Source organism: Trichechus manatus, unplaced genomic scaffold (assembly GCF_000243295.1).
Source record: "Trichechus manatus latirostris isolate Lorelei unplaced genomic scaffold, TriManLat1.0 scaffold00009, whole genome shotgun sequence".
Taxonomy (NCBI): Eukaryota; Metazoa; Chordata; class Mammalia; order Sirenia; family Trichechidae; genus Trichechus; species Trichechus manatus.
Genome location: NW_004443945.1, coordinates 4,314,851 through 4,336,713, shown reverse-complemented (window position 1 = coordinate 4,336,713; position 21,863 = coordinate 4,314,851). Strand labels below are relative to the sequence as shown.

At 38.7% G+C, this 21,863-nt stretch overlaps 1 protein-coding gene across 2 annotated transcripts in view; it reads left to right on the top strand.

The window, feature by feature from the left end:
• The window catches only part of SEC11A (SEC11 homolog A, signal peptidase complex subunit), a 49,508-nt gene that overhangs the window by 13,806 nt on the left and 13,839 nt on the right, over window positions 1–21,863 (top strand). For both annotated transcript variants that reach the window (XR_002823071.1, XM_004370658.2), the window contains exons 2-3: window positions 16,294–16,403; window positions 21,044–21,193. Coding sequence is in view for 1 of the 2 variants with exons in the window: in XM_004370658.2 (XP_004370715.1) it covers window positions 16,294–16,403; window positions 21,044–21,193 (260 nt within the window). In the remaining variant the exon portion in view is untranslated. The remainder of the gene's footprint in view (window positions 1–16,293; window positions 16,404–21,043; window positions 21,194–21,863) is intronic.

Below are 21,863 nucleotides of genomic sequence, written 5' to 3'. Positions count from 1 at the left end.
CAAAAAAAGAAATGCCCTCAGGGATCCCTCTCCATGCCTGTGCAAGTTGAGGGGGTAGTTCCAAGCCACGCAGCACCGCCTCGCCAGACCGGGCTCCCAACTCAAGAAAAGGAAAAGAAAACAAACAAACAATTCAAAACAAGCAAATGAACAAAAGCCCCGGGATCCCACCAGCGCAGCAGCCCAGACCGGGAAGCAGCTCCACACTCGAATAGAGCTCCACAGCCCCTCAGAAAGAAGCAAAAGATGGTGCATGGAGCCAGGTATTTGAGCGAAAGGAGGGGGAGGTTGTGAGAGGTAAGGAAGAAATCAAAAGAAGCGGAAAAAAAGCAACACCAGCAGCCAACAAATGGCACTCAGAGAGCCAGTTAGTGCGGGCTGGTGGAATCCAAGCAGCCGGTGCTTCCCAGACAAGAGACTGTGTCCGCGGGAAGTAGAGGAGGCCGAGTGTGGGTGAAGAAGGGTAGTGGGTGGGAAAGCGTATATCACAAATTACCGGAGCTCCGCAGCCTCTCAAGAAGAAGCAAAGTTGGCTCACGGAGCCAGGTATTTGAGTGAAAGGAGGGGGTGGTGGTGAGAGGTAAGGAAGAAATCAAAAGAAGCGGAAAAAAGCAACACCAGCAGCCAACAAATGGTACTCAGAGAGTCTGCCCGTTTGGGTGGGTGGAATCCAAGCAGCAGGTGCTTCCCGGACAAGAGATTGTGGCCACAGGAAGCAGAGGAGGCCGAGTGGGGTTGAAGAAGGGTGGGGGTTGGGAAAGCGTATATCACATGTTACCAGTTGTTTTGTCTTCTGCTGGAAGCTCCGTGAAGCTGCTTTCTCGTACCCCCTGTTTGCTGGTCTCCCATAGGAGTCGAAGATGGCGGATCCGTGCTGCGTTAGCTGATAGGGGACCTCTGCATGAATCTTTTCTCGCTCTCCGTTCTGTCAGTTTTCTCACTCCATTTGGTGCTTGGCTGAGTTCTTTATCTCTTCATTTGATGTTTTTGGGTTTCAGGATTGTTGTTTTCTCTGTTGGGCTTAGTTTTTCGGATCTTTGCTGTGGAGGGACGGCATAGTGTTTCTGCCTAGAGCGCCATTTTTAAGTCTAGCAAATTTTCACAATTGCTTTTAAGGGCCTTTGAATATTTGGTGTATTTTATAAACTTAAACATCTTTCAAATGTTAAATTTAATTTAGAAATCAAAAATTTCCTTTTAATGAACTTAAGTTATTCAAAAAATCTCACTGGATACTTACATAATGTTTATAAATCTGGGGCTTCTTATGTTCCCTTAAATGCTTCAATACTGTGTATGATAGTAACTTTCTGATTAAAATCTTAATTCTAAAATAATTGATTACACGTTTCAGATAGCAATTAAAAGGCTGACCTATTACTTTAATAGACTAAGTTCTCTTAAATTTTACAAATACTTAAAATACCAAATATTAAGAATGCCTAGCATAAAAATATTAACATTATACTTAATTTCCCTTAAACATTTCTATTTTTGTTATTGTTTGCCATCAAGTTGATTCCAACTCATGGCAACCCCATGTGTTACAGAGTAGAACTGCTCCATGGGGTTTTCTTGGCTTCAGTCTTTACGGAAGCAGATCGCCAGGCCTTCCATGGGGCTGCTGAGTGGGAACATTTCTATTCTTAATTATAAATTTTCCTGGAGTTAAATGATGTTTGTTGTTGCGTGCCATCAAGTCAGTTCCGACTCATGATGTTGTTGTTAGGTGCCATCAAGTCAGTTCTGACTCATAGCAACCCTATGTACAACAGAATGAAATACCACCCGGTCCTGTGTCATCCTCACAATTGTTGTTATGTTTAATCCCATTGTTGCAGCCACTGCATCAGTCCATCTCATTGAGGGTCTTCCTCATTTTTCGCTGACCCTCTGCTTAACCAAGCATGATGTCTTTCTCCAAGCACTGATCCCTCCTGATAACATGTCCAGCGTATGTGAGATGTAGTCTCACCTTCCTTGCTTCTAAGGGGCATTCTGGCTGTACTTCTTCCAAGACAGGTTTGTTCATTCTTTTGGCAGTCCATGGTATATTCAGTATTTTTCTCCAACACCACAATTCAAAGGCATCAATTCTTCTTTGGTCTTCCTTATTCATCATCCAGCTTTCACATGCATATATGAGGCAGTTGAAAACATTGTGGCTTGGGTAAGGCTCACCTTAGTCCTCACAGTGACATCTTTGCTTTTCAACACTTTAAAGAGGTCTTTTGCAGCACATTTGCCCAGTGCAATGCGTCTTTTGATTTCTTGACTGCTCCTTCCATGGGCATTGATTGTGGATCCAAGTAAAATGAAATCCTTGACAACTTCAGTCTTTTCTCCATTTATCATGATGTTGCTTTTTGGTCAAGTTGTGAGGATTTTTGTTTTCTTTATGTTGAAGTGTAATCCATTTTGAAAGCTGTGGTCTTTGATCTTTATCAGTAAGTTCTTCAAGTCCTCTTCACTTTCAGCAAGCAAGGTTGTATCATCTGCATAATGCAGGTTGTTAATGAGTCTTCCTCTAATCCTGGTGCCCCGTTCTTCTTCATGTAGTCCAGCTTCTCGGATTATTTGCTCAGCATACAGATTGAATAGGTATGAAAGTATACAACCCTGATGCACACCTTTCCTGACTTTAAACCATGCAGTACCCCATTGTTCTGTTTGAATGACTGCCTCTTGATCTATGCACAGGTTCCTCACGACCACAGTTAAGTGTTCCGGAATTCCCATTCTTCGCAGTGTTATCCATAATTTGTTATGATCCACACAGTCGAATGTGTTAACATAGTCATTAAAACACAGGTAAACATCTTTCTGGTATTCTTTGCTTTCAGCCAGGATCCGTCTGACATCAGCAGTGATATCGCTGGTTCCACATCCTCTTCTGAATCCGACTTGAATTTCTGGCAGTTCCCTGTTCATGTACTGCTGTAGCCACTTTTGAATGATCTTCATCAAAAGTTTACTTATGTGTGATATTAATGATATTGTTTGATAATTTCTGCATTTAGTTGGATCACTTTTCTTGGGAATAAGCATAAATACGGATCTCTTCTAGTCAGCTGGCCAGGTAGCTGACTTATAAATTTCTTGGCATAGATGAGTGAGCACTTTCAGTGCTGCATCCGTTTGTTGAAACATATTAATTGGTATTCTGTCAATTCCTGGAGCCTTGTTTTTCACCAGTGCCTTCAGTGCAACTTGGACTTCTTGCTTCTGTACCATCAATTCCTGATCATATGCTGCCTCCTGAAATGGTTGCACATTGGCCAATTCTTTGTGACTCTGTGTATTCCTTCCATCTTCTTTTGATGCTTCCTGTGTCATTTAATATTTTCCCTGTAGAATCCTTCAGTATTGCAACTTGAGACTTGAATTTTTTCTTTAGTTCTTTCAGCTTGAGAAATGCCAAGCATGTTCTTCCCTTTTGGTTTTCTGTCTCCAGGTCTTTGCGCATTTCATCATGATACTTTACTTTGTCTTCTCGAGCCATGCTTTGAAATCTTCTGTTTTTCTGTTCAGCTCTTTGACTTCCTTTTGCTTTAGCTACTCGACGTTCAAGTGCAAGTTTCAGAGTCTCTTCTGACATCATTTTGGTCTTTTCTTTTTTTCCTATCTTTTTAATGACTTCTTGCTTTCTTCATGTATGATGTCCTTCCACAACTCGTCTGGTCTTCGGTCATTAGTGTTCAGTGTGTCAAATCTATTCTTGAGATCGTCTCTAAATTCAGGTGGGATATACTCAAGGTCATACTTTGACTCTCGTGGACTTGTTCTAATTTTCTTCAGTTAAGAGTTAAGGCCCAACTCATAGTGACCCTATATGACAAAGTAGAACTGCCCCATGGTGTTTCCTAGGCTGAAATCTTTAAGGGAGCAGATCGCCATGTCTTGTCTTCTGTGGAGCGACTAGTGGGTTTGAACCACTGACCTTTTGGTTAGCAGCCGAGCACTTAACCATTGCACCGCCAGGACTCCTTAAGTTATGTTGACTCACTAAACAAATAATTGTCATTCCAAATAATTTTTTAGGTTACCTTCACATGTAATTTTTGGAATTGTCTTCCCTTCTCTCTGAAATTTCTTAATGACCAGGGGGTATTGACCAGGATGTGACTGGATCCATTTCTGAGCCCTGATGGGACCAGTCTGACTCTCATAAAAGTTTGCTTACCTCCCACCTAGACTGCTTACTTACTAGGAGTCCCTGGGTGGTGCAGACAGTTAAGTCCTCGACTACTAGCCAAAAGTTGGTAGTTTGAACTCACCCAGAGGTGCCTCAGAAGACAAGCCTGGCAATCTGGGTCTGAAAGGTCACAGCCTTGAAAACCCTATGGAGCAGTTCTACTCTGCACACATGGGGTCACCATGACTTGAAACTGATCAATAGCAACTAACAGCAACAGGTTGCTTCCGTTACTTGATTGAATTTTGTGCATCTTTGGATTTTAATATCTGTGTGTCTTCCTAATTAAATCTGAAGACCTTAGGACTTAACAGAATCCTTCCTTATTTTCATACCTTCCTTCTCTTAGGATCACCCAACTCTTAATGGATATTACGGTGATAGCTGATTGAATTCTGGATGTCTTTGATATTTTTTATTTGAAGAATTGGCCCTCTCATGAAGCACATAGAAACCTAGGAGATTTTTATTAGAGATGGATCTAGTATGAATAAGTATGCAACAAATAGGAGGTGAATACAGCACAGGGGACAAATCCATTACTTTTTTGTTGTTATTGAAAACAAATCTGGTCTTATGTAGAGTCGGGAACATATCATTGGCAGAGTGTCAGCATTCATTAATGAATTTCCAGGTTTCAGTGTAGAAATACTAACATCAGTCCCCATTACATACACAAGGAAATTACAAGTTAAATTGTTATAAACTATACTTACCATCTACTGGTATATTCTTCTTAAACATCCAGAAATTCATTCTCTCTCAAATGTAACTTTCAACAAAATCCAGAATACAGCAACATCCTGAAAACTAAGGCATTTACTTGCTCCTATTCCTGGATAAGTCACATCTTTTGGTTTTTTTTCTTTCCATACTATTCTCTCCAAGGACATTAAGACAAGCATGATTATTCATTCCCCCAGCCACATGGCACAGTCTTACAGCAATAAAGATGAGCTCCTCACTTAAATAGAAATTGTGGTTGTAACTCTTCTTCAAATGAGTTTCCTTTGACTTCAAGGAGGGAGGTGAGATGTAATCTAAACACTGCTTGTGTCCACAGGAACAGAAGAAAGCTTTTTTTTTTTTTTTTTTAATTGTGCTTTAAGTCAAAGTTTACAATTCAAGTTAGTTTCTCATACAAAAATTTATACACACATTGTTATGTGACCCTAGTTGCTCTCCCTATACTGTGACAGCACACTTCTCCTTTCCACGCCTGATTTCCCGTTTCCATTTAACCAGCTCCTGACCCTCTCTGCCTTCTCATGTCGCCTCCAGACAGGAGCTGCCCCTTTAGTCTCATGTGTCTACTTGAGCTAAGACACACACTCTTCACAAGTATCATTTTATGTCCCATAGTCCAGTCTAATCTTTGTCTGAAGAGTTGGCCTCGGGCATGGTTTTAGTTTGGGGCCAACAGAGAACCTGGGGGCCATGTCTTCCAGGGTCCCTCCAGTCTCAGTCAAACCATTAAGTCTGGTCCTTTTACTAGAATTTCAGTTCTGCACCCTACTTTTCTCCTCCTCCGTCAGGGACTCTCTGTTGTGTTCCCTGTGAGGGTGATCATTGGTAGTAGCTGGGCACCATGTAATTCTCTGGTCTCAGGCTGATGAAGTCTGAACAGAAGAAAGCTTTGTCTGAAGAACATGGTATATCAGCCAGGGTTTAGTCTGGGAGGCAGAACTGCTATAACTATTATGGAATAAGGGATTTATTATAGGAATAAGACCTTACACGATTGTGGGAGAAGCTGGATAAATAAGATTCTGAAAGTAGAGTTGGGAGAGTCAGAGAAGTCACTAACCAACTCTTCTGAAGTACTGGTATGGGTGGACAAATCCAAGCTTGCCATGAGTCCTTGGAACCACCTCTGGCTGGAAGGCTGTTGCGTCTACATCTAGTCTCTGTTAGTCAGCCAGAATAGCTGGACATGGAGCAGGGGAGCTCGAGGACAGACTTGAATCTGCCAACCCCTTAATGCCTGTCTCTCATCGCCTCTAACCACAGTGACCTTCAAAGTGTAATAGCTGCTGTTCACTTCCACCTTCCAAATCTTGAGCAAATTTCTCTTTTTGGCCAACTCTAACCTGGAATCCTATAAAGAAGGGGATTCTGGGAAACCTAGTTCAGCGAAATTGACAGTGTAAAACTACTGTGGTGTGTCCATTGTCAACTTGGCATCTGTACACACATCTTTTAGTCATATTTAACTTCCAAATAAAGAGAAAAATAAAACTTCTAATATGATGCAACTATCCCTTGTTTCTATAATTGGTCACATGGGCATAACTGTATTTATAATTTCCTTCTTCCATTAACTATCCCATATTCCTTTTGCTCTCAGCAACAGCCTCAGTTACAGTTCCTTGCCTGTGGAGTGACCCAAACCTTCATTATTGAAGGGTCCATGTCATTAGCAGTCCTGCCTGAACTGGGTTGTTTTACTTTTCCATTAACTTTTATCCTGGAACATGGGAATACTAAGAGGGGCTTCAGAGGATCTACTATATTTGTTATCTCCTCTCTTCCCTCATTTTGTAGTAGCAACCATATCTCTCCCTGATGGTCAGACTCAATCACCCTAGCCAATACAGTAACCCCACTTCCCTGCCTTTTGATTCACTGGCATGAGAAGCCCAAAGTAGCCAGGTGGCAGGCTCAACTTCCATTTTAATGCAGCCATTGTGTCCCTGCTGGAAGAATATCTGCTTTGGGAACTGAAACCTCAAAACCAGTGGAACCCAAAGTTGTAAGGATAGGAAGCAGAAATTTCCTTAGTGGAGCATTAGGGGTAATAGTGAGAGGAACCACTCTCATTCCTGCCCTTTAATTCCTAGACTAGTGATTCTTGGCCAGAAAAGAAACAACATCATATGTTGGTTGCTAATTCAGAGCATACACCATATTCTGAAGGGGATTATCCCAGCCCCACAAAGTGTTGCCATCAAGCTGGTGCTATAATTGTGTCTTCAGAAGGCCATTTGTCTCAGAGACAGAAACCACACAGTAACTGAATAGGGAAAATTTAACACAAAGAATTGTTAACTAGATAAAGATGGTTAGTTACTAAAAGGAGTAAAAGAGAACTCTTAAGGGGTCCAGAAGTAGCATATGCAGAAAACAGCTACTAACCTCTTTGCTGAGGGAGAGTAAACAAGGAAGGAACTAAGAAAACACCTCTCCCCAACCCCCAAGGCTAAAATTCAGACCTTTGGAGAGGGTGCCGCTACCACAGGAGCATGCAGCCTGTCAGTGGCAATGAAATTTGCCAGAGAAATGAGCTGGAGCTAGTCCGTAGAAGTAGCTTGCTGGTGATGGCCTGAGAAATTTGCCAGAGTGTGTGTGTGGACTGGAGCCAGTCTGAGGGCACTGAGGTGAGCACTGCCAGGCTTCCTGCACACAGATCAGCTGGCTACTCTGCGGAATAAAGACCCACTGGAACTGAGAAGACAGGCCCCTTCTTCCCCATGGATTGCCTTGTAGCTCTCCATTGTCCCTTATTAACAAACCTAACATCATTGAGCCAGCTGGCAAAGGAAAAATATTTATAGGATTCAGGTCCAATACACAAAGAAGTGTGGATTTGGAGCTGAGAGACAATAAATTGATAATTGGCCTATCATTCCACTGTTCTTTCAGGTCCACTGCTTCAAGGTGATGGAGGGACAATAGTAAGACAAGCAAATTCTGTGATCACCTGCGATTGCTGTGCTTTAGCTGCTGTAAAATAAGTTTCAGTGGTTCAGTGGTTAAGAGCTACAGCTGCTAACCAAAAGGCTGGCAGTTCGAATCCACCAGCCGCTCCTTGGAAACCCTGTGGGACAGTTCTCCTCTGTCCCATAGGGTTGCTATGAGTCGGAATCAACTTGACGGCAGTGGGTTGGTTGATTGTTGGTCAGAAGCAATGTTGTGTGGAATACTGTGATGATGAGTGACGAATAACTTCACCAGTGGTGGTTTTGACAGAAGTACTGAGGACAGGGAAGGTAAATCCATATTCAGAGCCTATTCTAATAAGAGCTTCCCCTTCCATGACGGAAGTGATCCAACATAATCAGCCGGTCACTAGGAATGGTGCCGATGTTCGTCTTTGCTGTTATCAGGTTAGGTGCACAGCAGTGGCTAGAACCAAATTTGTCTTGGTAAGTGGAAGTCCATGATGCTGAGTCCATACATAACCTTCATCTTGGCTGCTACAACCACTTTGATCTTGAGACCTTGGGCAAGACAAGGGTGGCTGGGGAAAGATTTTCTTCTGCTGAGGTTATTCTTTAATGAGCATTCACATGGGACACAGATATTTTCACACTCTGTGTGCCTATTTGGAGACCATCATCCACGTACCTCTACCCCAGACCTCTTGCCTCCAACTTTCCAAGGATGTCCCTTTCAAGTCCCTAACCATCGAGCCAAATTGCTAATCATTTGTCTTGAGTCAGTTTAGATTCATACCGATGGCTGTCTCTCCTTCCAGGCTAAGTGGACAACAGCCTCATCACTCGAAGTTCTGCCCACTGGGGGGATTTCTCTTTACTACCATGCTTCATTTTCACCCCTGAATGGGGTTGTCTATCTTGAGTTGGTGCCAGCATATATGTAGAACTATCTAACAACCAGGCCCAAAGTCTTTCTTAGTCATCTAGTCTCCATGAGACCACAGGTGCAAGATGCGAGAGAAGAGGCTGTGTAGCATGAGTAGGAGCCGTGGGTGTCTGAGCCACTTACTCATACAATACACTCTGTCTTCAGGACATGTTTTAGCTTTATCTTGTATCTACCACTTTCGCTTGCTGATGGGGTGCACGTCCAGCTTTACGGCTTGGCGATTCTGACAGCATCCAGTTCATGATAGGAGTTTAGATCACATGGTAACTTGGTGTCCTGTGATCAAATGTAAAGAGTCTAGTAGAGTAGAGAATCTCTACTAGAACTTAGTAGCAAGCCAGAAGTTGTTACTCAAGAGGAGAATAATTCTCTATAAAGGATAGCATAGCTTTGCCCCCAAATCCCAAAGGTCTATCCGTGATTTACCTATGAGGGACTGCCAACGGCTCCATATAGAGCATCCTTAATCTGTCGCAAACCTTCAGTCATCAGATCTGGGTCATATGGCCTAAGTAATAAATCAGCTTTCATGGCAACTGGGACCTGTTGCAGAGTCCCACTCAAAACTGGCAGCCTTTTGGTTTACTAGGTAAATTAATTGGATTAGCACACTTAAATGAGGTATATGTTGCCTCCAGAGTTGTTCTTAGTGATAGAAGGAATCAGATGCAGCAACTTGTCTTTCACCTTAGAAGGGATATCTTAACATGCCGTAGACTACTGGACTCCTCAGAATTTTCACTGAGATGGGAATTTTTGTGGGTGGGATTCATTTCCTACCCTCTGGCCATATATGAATTTTACCAAGATGTCTAGGTCACTAAGTTCAACCACCAAGTCCAGTCAGCATAATATTGTCAATATAATGGATGAGTTTGATCTGTAGAATGGAGAGCCAATCAAGGTCCCCATGGACTAGATTATGATAGAGAACTTGAGGGCCGATGTAGCCCTCAGGTAGGACAGTGAAGGTGTTTTGTTGACCCTGCCACCAAAAACATACTGCTTCTGGTGGTCTTATTCCTCTGGCTGCAGGGGTCCTCCGGGATAAGAAACTGTCAGAAAAACATGGAATGGCCTCTTTGAGTAGGCATCATTAAAAGCTGATGATTGTCTTACCAAGACAGGCTACCTAACCCTTTAATGTCATCCAGACTTATTAAGAATATGTAACTTAGTTCTGATTGGTCATGATTTTCCTGCAGCTAGTACTTGTAGCTTTGTTAAGGGACTGTGATATACTGCATTACAAAGCTAAGTTATCTTTGTGGTTATGAGCCTGAAATATCCTTGTGGCAAGAAATAAGGTTGAGAGGGCAACAGGAACTAGATCACGGAGGGCCTTGTATACCGAAGAGCTTAGACTTTATCCTATCAGTACAGGTAGTCCCCGACCTATGATGGGGTTCTGTTCCTGTGACCCTGTTGCAAGTCAATTCTGACGTAAGTTGAATACCTCATTTTTTTGTTTTAGGTTTTTTTTCATTATCTTTTATTATCAATATGTTTATAAATCCGATCTTTGTCTTTGTCTTTGGGGGTTGGAAACATTACATATAAACTTAAACACATGTATTTTCATGCATACCTACATACATAAAAAATACACAAATCATAAAAATTTATTCCAGTGATGAAGAAGAGTTGGACCAGGTTGGCATTTTGTCAGTTGCGGTAATAACTCCACTTGTGGAAAGTTCTGGATCATCTCTGGGAATGGGCATGGCGTTTCTAGTCAGAAAATTAGTGAAAGTTGTCTGTATGGTCCTTTTCTTTTTTAATTTGTAATATTTTGCAGTAACAGCTCACTGCTTCCCGAATCTGCCTATCAACTTTAGCAAAGCGATTAGCATTTGGGTTCATGTTTTCAAGCAACTGAAGCCCCTCATTTAGTTTAAACTAAATCTGTATGGCAGTGTTTTGAACAGTAAATCATAAAATTGAACATCTGCGAATGAACATCTGAGAATGATAACATCAGCAAATTATGCACTGTAACATTGTATATAGTATATATTACTAACAATAAGATGTACCAAAAAACTCCAGAATGGACAGTCATAAGTGCGTTGTAACTGGGATGCTCTGTAAATCGGGGGCTACCTGTAGTAAGAAAACCAATGAAGGATGTTGGTCAGACAAGTAAAATGATTTTATTTTCATTTTATAAAAATTATTATATAGATGTAGATGAACTAGAGGGATGCCACGTCTGCCTTTTAAGTGTGATTTTAGATCATTTACATTTTACATAATTATTGATACGGTTGGGTTTAAATCCATCATCTTTGTTTTTTATTTCTCCCATCTGTTTTTTGTTCCCCTGTTCCTCTTCTTCCCCCTCATTTTGGATTACTTCAGTTTTTTTTATGTTTCCATTTTATCTCCTTTGTTAGCTTATTTATTTATTTATTTGGACTGCTTAATGGTTTATCATATACATGTTTAACTTGTCACAGCCTACTTTTAAGTAATACAACTTTATCATATAAAAACAGTATACTTCCATTTCCCCTCTCCGGCATGTTATTGTCATGAGTTTTACTTCCACATGTTATAAACCTACAATAAACCAAACCAAATCTATTGCTGTCAGGTAGATTCCTGCTCATAGTAACACCATGTGTTAATAGAATAGATCTGTTCCATAGGGTTTTCTTGGCTGTAATCTTTATGGAAGCAGATTGCCAGGTCTTTCTTTTGAGGCACTGCTGGGTGGGTTTGAACCACCAACTTTTAGGTTAGTAGTTGAGTGCAAAACATCTGCACTACTCAGAGATGTTGGGCTACTAACCATCTTTTCTTGCTTGGGGTTTGTTTTGATTCTTCGATTTACGAGTTTATAATTTTAATCAGATTGGGAAAATTTTTTGGCCATTATTTCTTCAAATTTTTTTTTGTCTTTCTCCCTCCTGGGGAACTCAATTACATGTATATTGGGCTGCTATCTTCCACATCTCTACTTAACATGCTCAGTCTTCCCTTTACTTTCTTGAACATACTGTTTTAATCTCCTTATCTACTAATTCTTGTATCTCTGCCATTTCTGAGTCTGTTTCTGTTTATTGATTTTTCTCATTTTGGGTCATATTTTCCTGCCTCTTTGCATGTGAATGCTAGTCGTAAATTTTATCTTGTTGAGTGTCGGGTACTTTTGCATTCATATAAATATTCTTGAGCTTTATTTTAGGATGCAGTTATCTTGGAAACCATTTGATCCTTCTGAGCCTTTTTAAAAGCTTTGTTAGGCGGGTCCACAACATTAGGGCTAATTTTGCACCACAACTGAACAACACTGACCTTAGTACTCTAGCCAGAGCCTCATCTGTTATGAGGATTACCACTCTGGCTGGTGGAAACAAACTATTCCTGTTCTGTGTGAGCTTTGGGAATTGTTCCATCTGTTCCTTTTAGATAGTTCTTTTTCCATCCCCACGTAGTTCTCTCACACGTGTGTGTTAATCATTGCTCAGCTGAAGATTTGAGGAGAGGCCCTCTGCAGATCTCTGTATAGCTCTTCCCTTTCTGAGACTCTGCGCTGTGATCTTTACCTGTTTTCACCTCTCCAAACTCCCATTTCTTTTCTGCAAGCCAAGGAAACTGCCAGGCTCCACCTACATTTCTCTTCTTTGCTCTGTGGTCTGGAAACTCTCTTTAGTTTGTAAGTAGGGGCAGTCGTGGGGCTTACCTTATTTGTTTCCCTTTCCTGAGTAATCACAGTCCTGCACTGCCCAGTGTCCAATGTCTAAAAACCCTTGTTTCATATATTTTGTCCAATGTGTTGGTGAGTTTAGGCAGGAAGGTAAATTCGGTCACCGTTACTCCAACTCGGCTAGAACAGCATATTTCTTTTTAGATTCATCTATGTTGCTATATGTCAGTAGTTCATTCCTTTCTATTCCTAAGTAGTATTCCATTATTTGGAAATATCATTATTTATCTGTATACCTGTTGATGGACATTTGGGTTATTACCAGGTTGGGATTGACATTTCTCAAGCTTTTGTTTAGATACAATATTTGTTTTAGCAAATACTATGCCTTTATATGGATTTTGGCTTGCAGACTAACTTAAAACCCATTGCTTTTGAGTCAATTCTGACCTTGTAGGGTCTTATAGGACAGGATAGGGTTTCCAAGGAGTGGCTGGTGGATTCGAACTGCCAACATTTTGGTTAGCAGCTGAGCTCTAGTTAGCAGTACACAAATAGGCATCTTTTAAGGAATATACCAGTTACTCACAGTGAGGGACTTTTAATGCCTTTCTCTATTTGGAATGATGAGGGACAATCTTGATAATTAGATAAATTTCACTATAATGGGTAAAAGGTAGTTTTTCATATCTGAGGGAGAGGAGAAGTGTAATTATGGGTGGGATGGTGACTGCCTTGCAGAGACACAGGAAATCCTAAATTTTAAGCGTCTTTTTTTTTCCAAAGAGCACACGTGTTCTGACAACTCTGTATGTGAGCTCTTCTGAAAATGGAAAGTTTTTCCTCAGTAAAACAGACTTGAACTGATTGAGGTATAGCTATTCTTAGGTAAAGTTTATTTACTTCACTTAGTGTAAATTTTTTATGTCTTAATGCAGAAATATTAATGTGTGTGATTATGGGATATTGCCACAGGTCCTGCTAGGGATATTATATAATATACAATATATGCAGGTATTACCGTTTCAAAATCTGGCCAGTTGTGAATTCTGAAACACATCTGATGCCAAGAATTTTGAATATAAGGGATCATGAAACTGTGCTTCGTAGTTTTTGTGGAATTCCGCAGCCCTTCAAGACCTCAGAGGTTCTAGGTTGGGGCCCAAAATCTGTTGTCCTAACCAGTACTGTAGGTAATTTTTAGTATGGAAAGTTTGGGAGATAGAACCCTAGCTGGATTCCTGACTGCTTATATTCTGGTTGACCATGATTGCTTCTTAGAAGCTAGCTTTCCTCCTACTTCTAGCCTCTCTCACTCTACTTTCCCATTTCAGTCTTCTGTATAAAGACCATTTTTGTCTAAAAAAACCATCATCTTGAAGAGCTGGAATTTAGGAGACCTGAGTTCTAGTAGTTGCTAGTAGTTGCTGCTAGTTCTAGTAATAGCTGTGGAGCTTTGATTACATCATTTAGTGTCGCTCTGCCTCACTTTCTTCATCTGCAAATGGAAGTGTCACACTAGGTTTCAGATTATACCTTTATACTCTTATTACTCCATAACTTAAGTATAGCAAATATTTCCAGATTTCTTTTAGGATATGCCCGTTCCTTTGTGGATGACATTAATTAACACATTGATGGGGTACTTCATACTTAATTGGAATGCTAGAAAAATAATGTTCTGGCCATTAGTGATGACTTAAGAAAATAAACAATGTACTTTTGAGTAGCTGATACTTTAACATAGTAAAAACTTAAAAAACAGAAGTTTTACATTGGAAAGTATTTTCTTTCCACCCTGATTGCTAGTTCTTCTCAGAGGCAGCCACTGTTACCAGTTTCTTGTGTATCCTTCCAGAGATTACATATGCACTTGTAAGAATATGAAACTTCAAACTTTTTAAAACGTTTGCAGGAAAAATAAGTTAATTATATGAAAAAAATAGGAAATAATAAATAGTTAATAGATAATGTTCAAAATTTATGAAGCAAGAGAAATAAATAGTTTGTAGAAACATAGGAGTAAGTACCAAAAGAAATAGCTAAAAGAGGTGAAAATGGTTGGAGGGCGTAGCTTACCATGGCCAGGACTTTGCTGTTTTCTTGTTATGTATCTTTTGGTACTATGTGTATGTCATATTTTGATTGAGATAAAAATTGACCACAGATTTAATATATTTATTTTCTTCCAGTTTTTCTCTGTACATACTTTAAATTGTTTTAAGAAAAATTGAGACTAATACAGTGAACATCTGTAAATTACCACCTGGATTCAACAACTGTTAACATTTTGCCATGTTTGCTGTATGGTATTTATGTGTGCATGCATGTGTTTAATTTTTTTTTTACTGAATCATTCGAAACTTAGTTGTTCACCCCTACCTACTTTAGCTTGCATCTCCTGCAAATAAGGACAATGTCATACATAAACTCAATACCATGATCACACCTAAGAAACCTGACACTAACTCTCTAATAGCATTTAATATGCCAGAGTTTCCCCAACTGACCCCAAAATGTCTTTTATAGTTGTGGATTTTGTTGTTGTTGTTTGTATGCTTTTTGTTTTTTGAACCAGGATCCAAGCAAGGTTCATGGTTACGTTTGATTGTTCTCTTTAGTCCTTTTTAATCTAGAACAGTCTCCCACCTTTTTTTCCATGACACTGAATTTTTGAAGAGACTAGGATAGTTGTCTTGTAGAATATCTGTATATATATTATTTTAAATAACAAAAATGAGTTTATACATATTTTTGAAACCTTTTTTTCCCTTTAAAATTTATTATGAATGTCCTTTAGCATCCATATTTTCAGTCTTACAGTTCAGATCCTCTATAACCTAACCCTAATATGCTTTTTCAGATTTTTCCCAGTGTTCTTTTCACTCCTTGAGGTATTTGCCTTGGTTTCCAGTCATCCTGTCTACTTTTACCCATTATCCAGCCTTAGCCCAAGACAATTGCTTCACACTGTTTCCCTCACTTGGCTGGTATTGTGTCCGCCCCCCCCACCCCCTGCCCCACTTTCTGGTATTGTATCCCCCTAAAAAAACCTGTTGGCCGTTGAGTTGATTCTGACCCATAGCGGCCCTTTAGGACAGAGTAGAACTGCCCCCATGGCGTTTCCAAGGCTGTAAATCTTTATGGAAGCAGACTATCTCATCTTTTCCCTGAGGAGCAGTGGGTGAGTTCTAACCATCAACCTTTTGGTTAGCAGCCAAGCGCTTAACCACTGCGCCACCAGGGCTCCTAGTATTATATCAGCTTTTTCAAACCATAGAAGTTTAGAATTTGTGGAGTAGTGGAAATTTAATAAGAAAGAAGGCTGGCTGACCTTTATGTCCTGACTATAACTGACAAACAACCTATTTGACTTTGGCAAAGTCACTTCCCTTCTCTTAGATGAAGTTTCCTCAACTGTAAAGTGAGGGAGTGCGGTTAAAAGTCCTTGAATATTCTATGATTATCAAGGGCTAGATAAATATTGTAGAAAATTAAGTACTAGAGGAGTTCAGAAGCTGGTATGTAGTATGGATGAGATTGAATTAGCCTGATGGTTCTGAGACCCACATGAAATAACTTGTGTGAAAGGTTCTGAAAATTACAAATGATTATATAAATGTGTAACCGGTATTTTAGCAAACAAAGTGCAGCAGGATACAATAGAGGGCTGTTCTAGGATGCTGATGGTGCAGTTATTACAGTATTTTAGAGAATGTCTCAGAACTGCAGCTGACCTAATAGCAGTAATTGAAACTTTTAAATTGCTACTACTCTCATTTGCTTTCCTGAATGGGGATAATTGTGGGTCTGATCTCTTCTTTTTTTGTTCTTACAGCTTTATTATCAAGTCCTAAATTTTGGAATGATTGTCTCCTCAGCACTAATGATCTGGAAGGGGTTAATGGTAATAACTGGAAGTGAAAGTCCAATTGTAGTGGTGCTCAGGTAACAATTTTTCTTTTCAAGGTGTGAAATTGCATAGCATTAAGAATCTTACTTGGGAGAAAAATTCAGCTATTGAAATATTCTCAGGGACTGGAACATCAGTCCCTTAGAAACTGCTCTTTCCCAGAAGAGGGCCTAGAAGAAAATTAGTTACTACTACTGAATTTGATAAATTTTCACCTTGTTAGGCACTTCCCATTCAGAACTCCATAGGGCTCATGACCTTTCTATACAGAGGTTATATGTGAGCTTTATTTTTGGCACATGCTGTATTTGAATACCTTAAGAAAGTGTTTTATTGTACTTTATTTTCCTGAAATTTTTCTGTCTGCCTAGACTCTCCACTTTGATCCATCAGACCTGATATTTATTGGTTAGTTCACTAGATTTTATAGTATCTCCACGAATTAAGAGTTTTTCTGCAGCATGTTCCCAGTGTCAGTATAGAAGCATCACTAATTATTTCTGTGTTTCATGCTGACCTTTAAATATCACTTCTAAACTAGACAGGAATTTTGAAGATATTAATGCTGTCTCTTAACGTGACAAATATTATTGATTTTTTTTTTCCTCTACCCTGCTTTCTTCCCTATCCTTGCACTCAGACTCTTAGTGACTTAAAAACTTAATTTAGTAACTCGTTTGGAAAATTACCGCTTGGTTATTTGAGTCATTATAGTTCTGTTTTATTTTAGGCTTAATTTTGTAAGCCATCTGAAACCCTTTCTGGAAATAATAGAGTATAAACATAAAATAAAACTGAATCATTAACATTATCTAGAGTCCAGACAGAAGCTCTGGTAGTGCAGTGGTTAAAGCACTTGGCTGCTAATTCGAATCCACCAGCTGCCCCGCAGGAGAAAGATGTGGCATTCTGCTTCCCTAAAGAGTCTAGACAATAATACATTTCTTTTGAAAAGATAAACTTAACTCCTTCATTATTATATTATGTACTTCCAGCTCCAACAAGTGGTTGGAGGCACTGGATCTCCAGTAGACTCCTGTTTTCTTTCTTGTATCTTGGCTCCATCTTTTATGAATACATGATCAAACACAACTATATTTTTAGAGAGCCAAAAAATGTATGGATTTTATTAGGTGGGACAGCGTTTAATATACTACTCTGGAAGTATGGAGGCTTGGTTCTCTAGCTCTTTTTCATTGTCTGACTACAACCTTGGGTAAGTCACTTACTCACTGAACCATAGTTTCTTCATCTGTAAAATGAGACTAGACCTAGATAATGTCAGAGGACCTTTCAAGTTCAAATAGTTACGTGGCCCTAAATTCCCAGACCGTCTTGAATTCAGTGGAGAGCGTCAATTTGTCAGGTGTCCAAACACTAATGAAAGGAGAAGCTACGCTAATCAGCACTCTAGGGAAAAGACCACTCTAGGGAAAAGGTGTAGAAAGACGGCCCAGGTAGGCTTCTTTTGGAGATTCTTCCAGGATTGTGTCCAGTTTAGTTCCCTTCAGTGAAAGTGTTTAAGAACAAGCTGATGACCTCTTAACTGGGGATCTTGGAGTGAACAGGGGATTAGACTAGAGGACCTGCTCAAAACACTGCTGGTCCTGTAAGTAGTTCACTTCTGCTGCAGTTGGAAAAATTATAATACCAGTTGGAACTTAGAGACGGTGTTTGTACTAAGTTATTTCATAGCTAGGTTATTTATATACTAAGCTTTTCTGATTGCTGATATGGAATAAAGAAAAGAAATGAAGAGAAACCAGATCATGTTAGAGAAGGAGCCGATTAAGACTAGAAGAAGTCACTCAAAAAGGTTATTTATGTGATTGGATGTTTTCATGTAACTTCAAAGAATATAATTTTAACCTGGAACCAAATATACCTCAAAGGTGTCAGGCCAACTGCAAAGCCACTTTTAGACCTTGGATCTACTTTTAGACCTGGAAGCCTTTGTGGGTAAAGATAAACACCTTCATGTTATTTATTTTATTATCTGAAATTTCAGGCAATGTTCACAACTGATTTTTTTTTCCTTTATAAAGCTGAAGTCAGTTAAAAAATATTAAAATGTTTTATATATAACTGCTTATAAGATTTATCATTATTGATATATTAAAAGTAAATTTAAAAGTAGAGTTTAATCAGATAATAGAAGTTTACTTAATGTTTTAAAAGTTTTCCCCAGTTTATTTCTTGAATGGCCCTCTCATGACTTTTATATAATCTTATCCACCACTCTGCTTTTAATTGCTGTCTATTTCTGAATTCCTAAATCTTTATCTCTCACCCAACTCTCTTTCCTGAAGTCTAGACTTACTTTTACTCTACATTGGACATCTACATCTGGATGTTTAACAGGCACTTGAAACTCCATGTAACAGAAATCTTTTCCCACAAACCTATTCTTCCTGTTTCTGTTGGGGTCACTGCCATCTGCTCAGTTGCCAGTATTACAAACCTAGGAGTCACCCTTCATTTCTCCTTCTGTCATGTTCAGTTGGCCACTAAAGTTGTTATTTCACCCCTCTATTCAACCCTTTTATAGTTGTCCTCCCTGCTGTTGTTCAATTTCAAACCCTCATTTCCTGTCTGGGCTGTTGTTGTGACCTTTTAAAAAATGCTTTTATAATCAGAAAAAGTTAATATAGTTTCATTATAGGAAATGTTGAAAACACAAAAAAGTCTAGATGAAAGTCACCCATAGTTGAGATACCATCATTAGTAACTTTTAGTCTCTTTTTTCATGTATTTTTTTTATGTAATTGTGATAATTCTGCATATATATCCTTTTCTCTATTTTTCCCCTTATTCTCCTATATGCATGTTTACAGTGAGTTTTTAATTTTAATAGTTGCCAGGTATTCAATTACAAATAATAGCCTGAGTAATTCATCTCCCAGTCTACCATCTCATCTTTTTCCAATTTACTCATTAATTCAACAAATATTTGAGTGTCTTCTATATACTCTATAACTTCTGAAGTGATCTTTCTTAAATGCAAATATGATGTGGTACTACTCCCTGCTTAAAGTTCTAGAGTGGCTCAGAGACAGTTTAACGCAGAGTGGATTCTGTTGGACTCCCTTGGTTCAAATCTCACCTTTATCATTTTATAGATGTATAACTTTAGGCCTCTCTAAGCTTCAGTCTCCTAGCCTATAAAGTTGGAATAATAATAGTATGTACTTTATAGAGTTGTTCTGAAGATCACTTAAAAAATATTTCAAATAGCACTTTGCATGCACTAAGTGCACAATAAAGATGAGCCATTATTCAACCAGAGCAACTCAGTTTTTATCTGTTTTATTTGTATACTTTTAAAGCAGAGTTTTATTTGAACAAAGGGTATCACTGATTTTTAAAAAATCAAAGTAAAAACTTGAAAACTATGTGTCTAGAATACCTTCTACAATAATCTCACCAAACAGATGTCCCATCTTCTGTCTGAACACTTTCTGAAAAAAGAAACTTCCACGTGAGAAACCTTGACAAAAGTTTTAAAAACAAACATGTAGCCGGGGTCAAAAACCTAAGTCCTCAGAGGTGAAAGTCCATATTCCTAGTGGTTTCCAGATTTTTCTACACATTGGAACCACATAGGATCTTTACAAAATACTGATGCCTGCCTCCCACCCCCAGACATTCTGATGTTTAAACGGGTTGGGATATGACCAGGACATAGAGATTTTTAAAAAGTTCTCTAGATGATTCCCATGTGCAGCAAAGCTTGGGAACCACTGCCATATTCTCTTACATAGTACGACCACAGCCTTCAAACTGAAGTGTTCAAAACATCCTCATTATTCCGGTATTGAATTTTATTCCCTGCCTGTCCATTTTCTCCTTACTAAATTCGTTGTTACTGAAAACTGGAGCTTAAATTCTGAAAATAATATGGATGGTCTACTTCTTCATAGAAAGAAAGGGTTCATTAATTAGTACAAATATCTTAGGACATTTTTAGAACTTGGTGTAGGATAGAACAGGTGAGAGGTAAGAAGACATTCTATAGAAGTCTCCCATCATTAATTTTCCATGGAATTGAACCTTTTCCTGGTTTCTGAAATTATTAGGCAAAAATCTCTGCTCTAGTCCTTGGTTTTCTTTCTTGTTTCTCTTTAAAATAAAACAAAACAAAAATAAGTTGATAACACAAGTGTTATTATCTCTGTAGCTGACTGTTCTTTGACTTGTTGAGCTGTTTTTCCTCCTTAATGGACTGAACCCATAAGGTCATCTTGGTCTGTATCTTTATAAATGGCAGAAGAAGATGATATAGTTCTCATTTGAATATTTGAGTATGTTTATAGCGTTTTTAGATGAAGTGAGAATAAGGGCAGCATTTTTAAAGTTCATTCTTTTGTATTCTGTTTGTCATTTGAAATTTTAAAAGGTTAAGGAATTAGTAACATTGCCCTTTTTAAGATTCAAGCTCCTTTGAATATTAATGATTGAAATGGAACTAGTTAGTGAAGGCTAATAATTAAAAAAATTTTTCATAGAACTCATTAGTCTGGGGAAACCATATTTTGAGAATAATGCAAATTTATATTGATATAGTTAAGATATTGAGTATATTCCAGAAATGATACTTTTAATTGTTATATTGAATGTCTAATTTTGAAAGTCAGTTTAATCTCAGACTTTTTTTTTCTAATTCTTTTCTTTCCAGTGGCAGCATGGAACCTGCATTTCATAGAGGAGATCTTCTCTTTCTAACCAATCGAGTTGAAGATCCCATAAGAGTAGGAGAAATTGTTGTTTTTAGGATAGAGGGAAGAGAGATTCCTATAGTTCACCGCGTCTTGAAAATTCATGAAAAGTATGTGCAAAATATATCCCTCCATTTTAAAATATTTTGTTTTACTGTTTTCAGTATTTAATTTTGATAGCCTAAAGATTGAGAAGGGTGGGGAACCCCTAGAGCCTTCTTATAATTCATTTTTATGAATGTCTAAAGGTTTGTGAGCATTTGGAAAAATGTAAGTATTTATTGCCTCTTTTTTTCCCTGAATGTTTTTCCAGAGGTTTTTCTTAGTTCCTTTCTAGTTCCCATCCAGATCACTGACCCTGTATATAATCCCTAAAAACTGTGATGTAAAAGTTGATTTCAAATAATATCTTCCAATATAGTGGAATGAAGTGATTCTTGTCTTTAAAAAAAAAAAATTCTAAGGCAATCTAACAGACATTCCAAGTGAGAATAAATTGGTTAACTTCCTGATATCTAAGTTATTCCTTTATATATAATGGACTCTTACATTTTTAGAATAGGAAAGGACATATGTAAAACCTTTAGAATCACCTGGAGGGTGGTGGAGGGACATAACAATGAGCAAATAATTTCACCTTTCTGGGACTTAGTTTCTTTTTTTTTTTTTTTTAATTTTTAATTTTTTTTAATTGTACTTCAGGTGAAGGTTTACAGAACAAATAGTTTCTCATTAAACAGTAGTACACATATTGTTTATGACATTGGTTAACAACCCCAC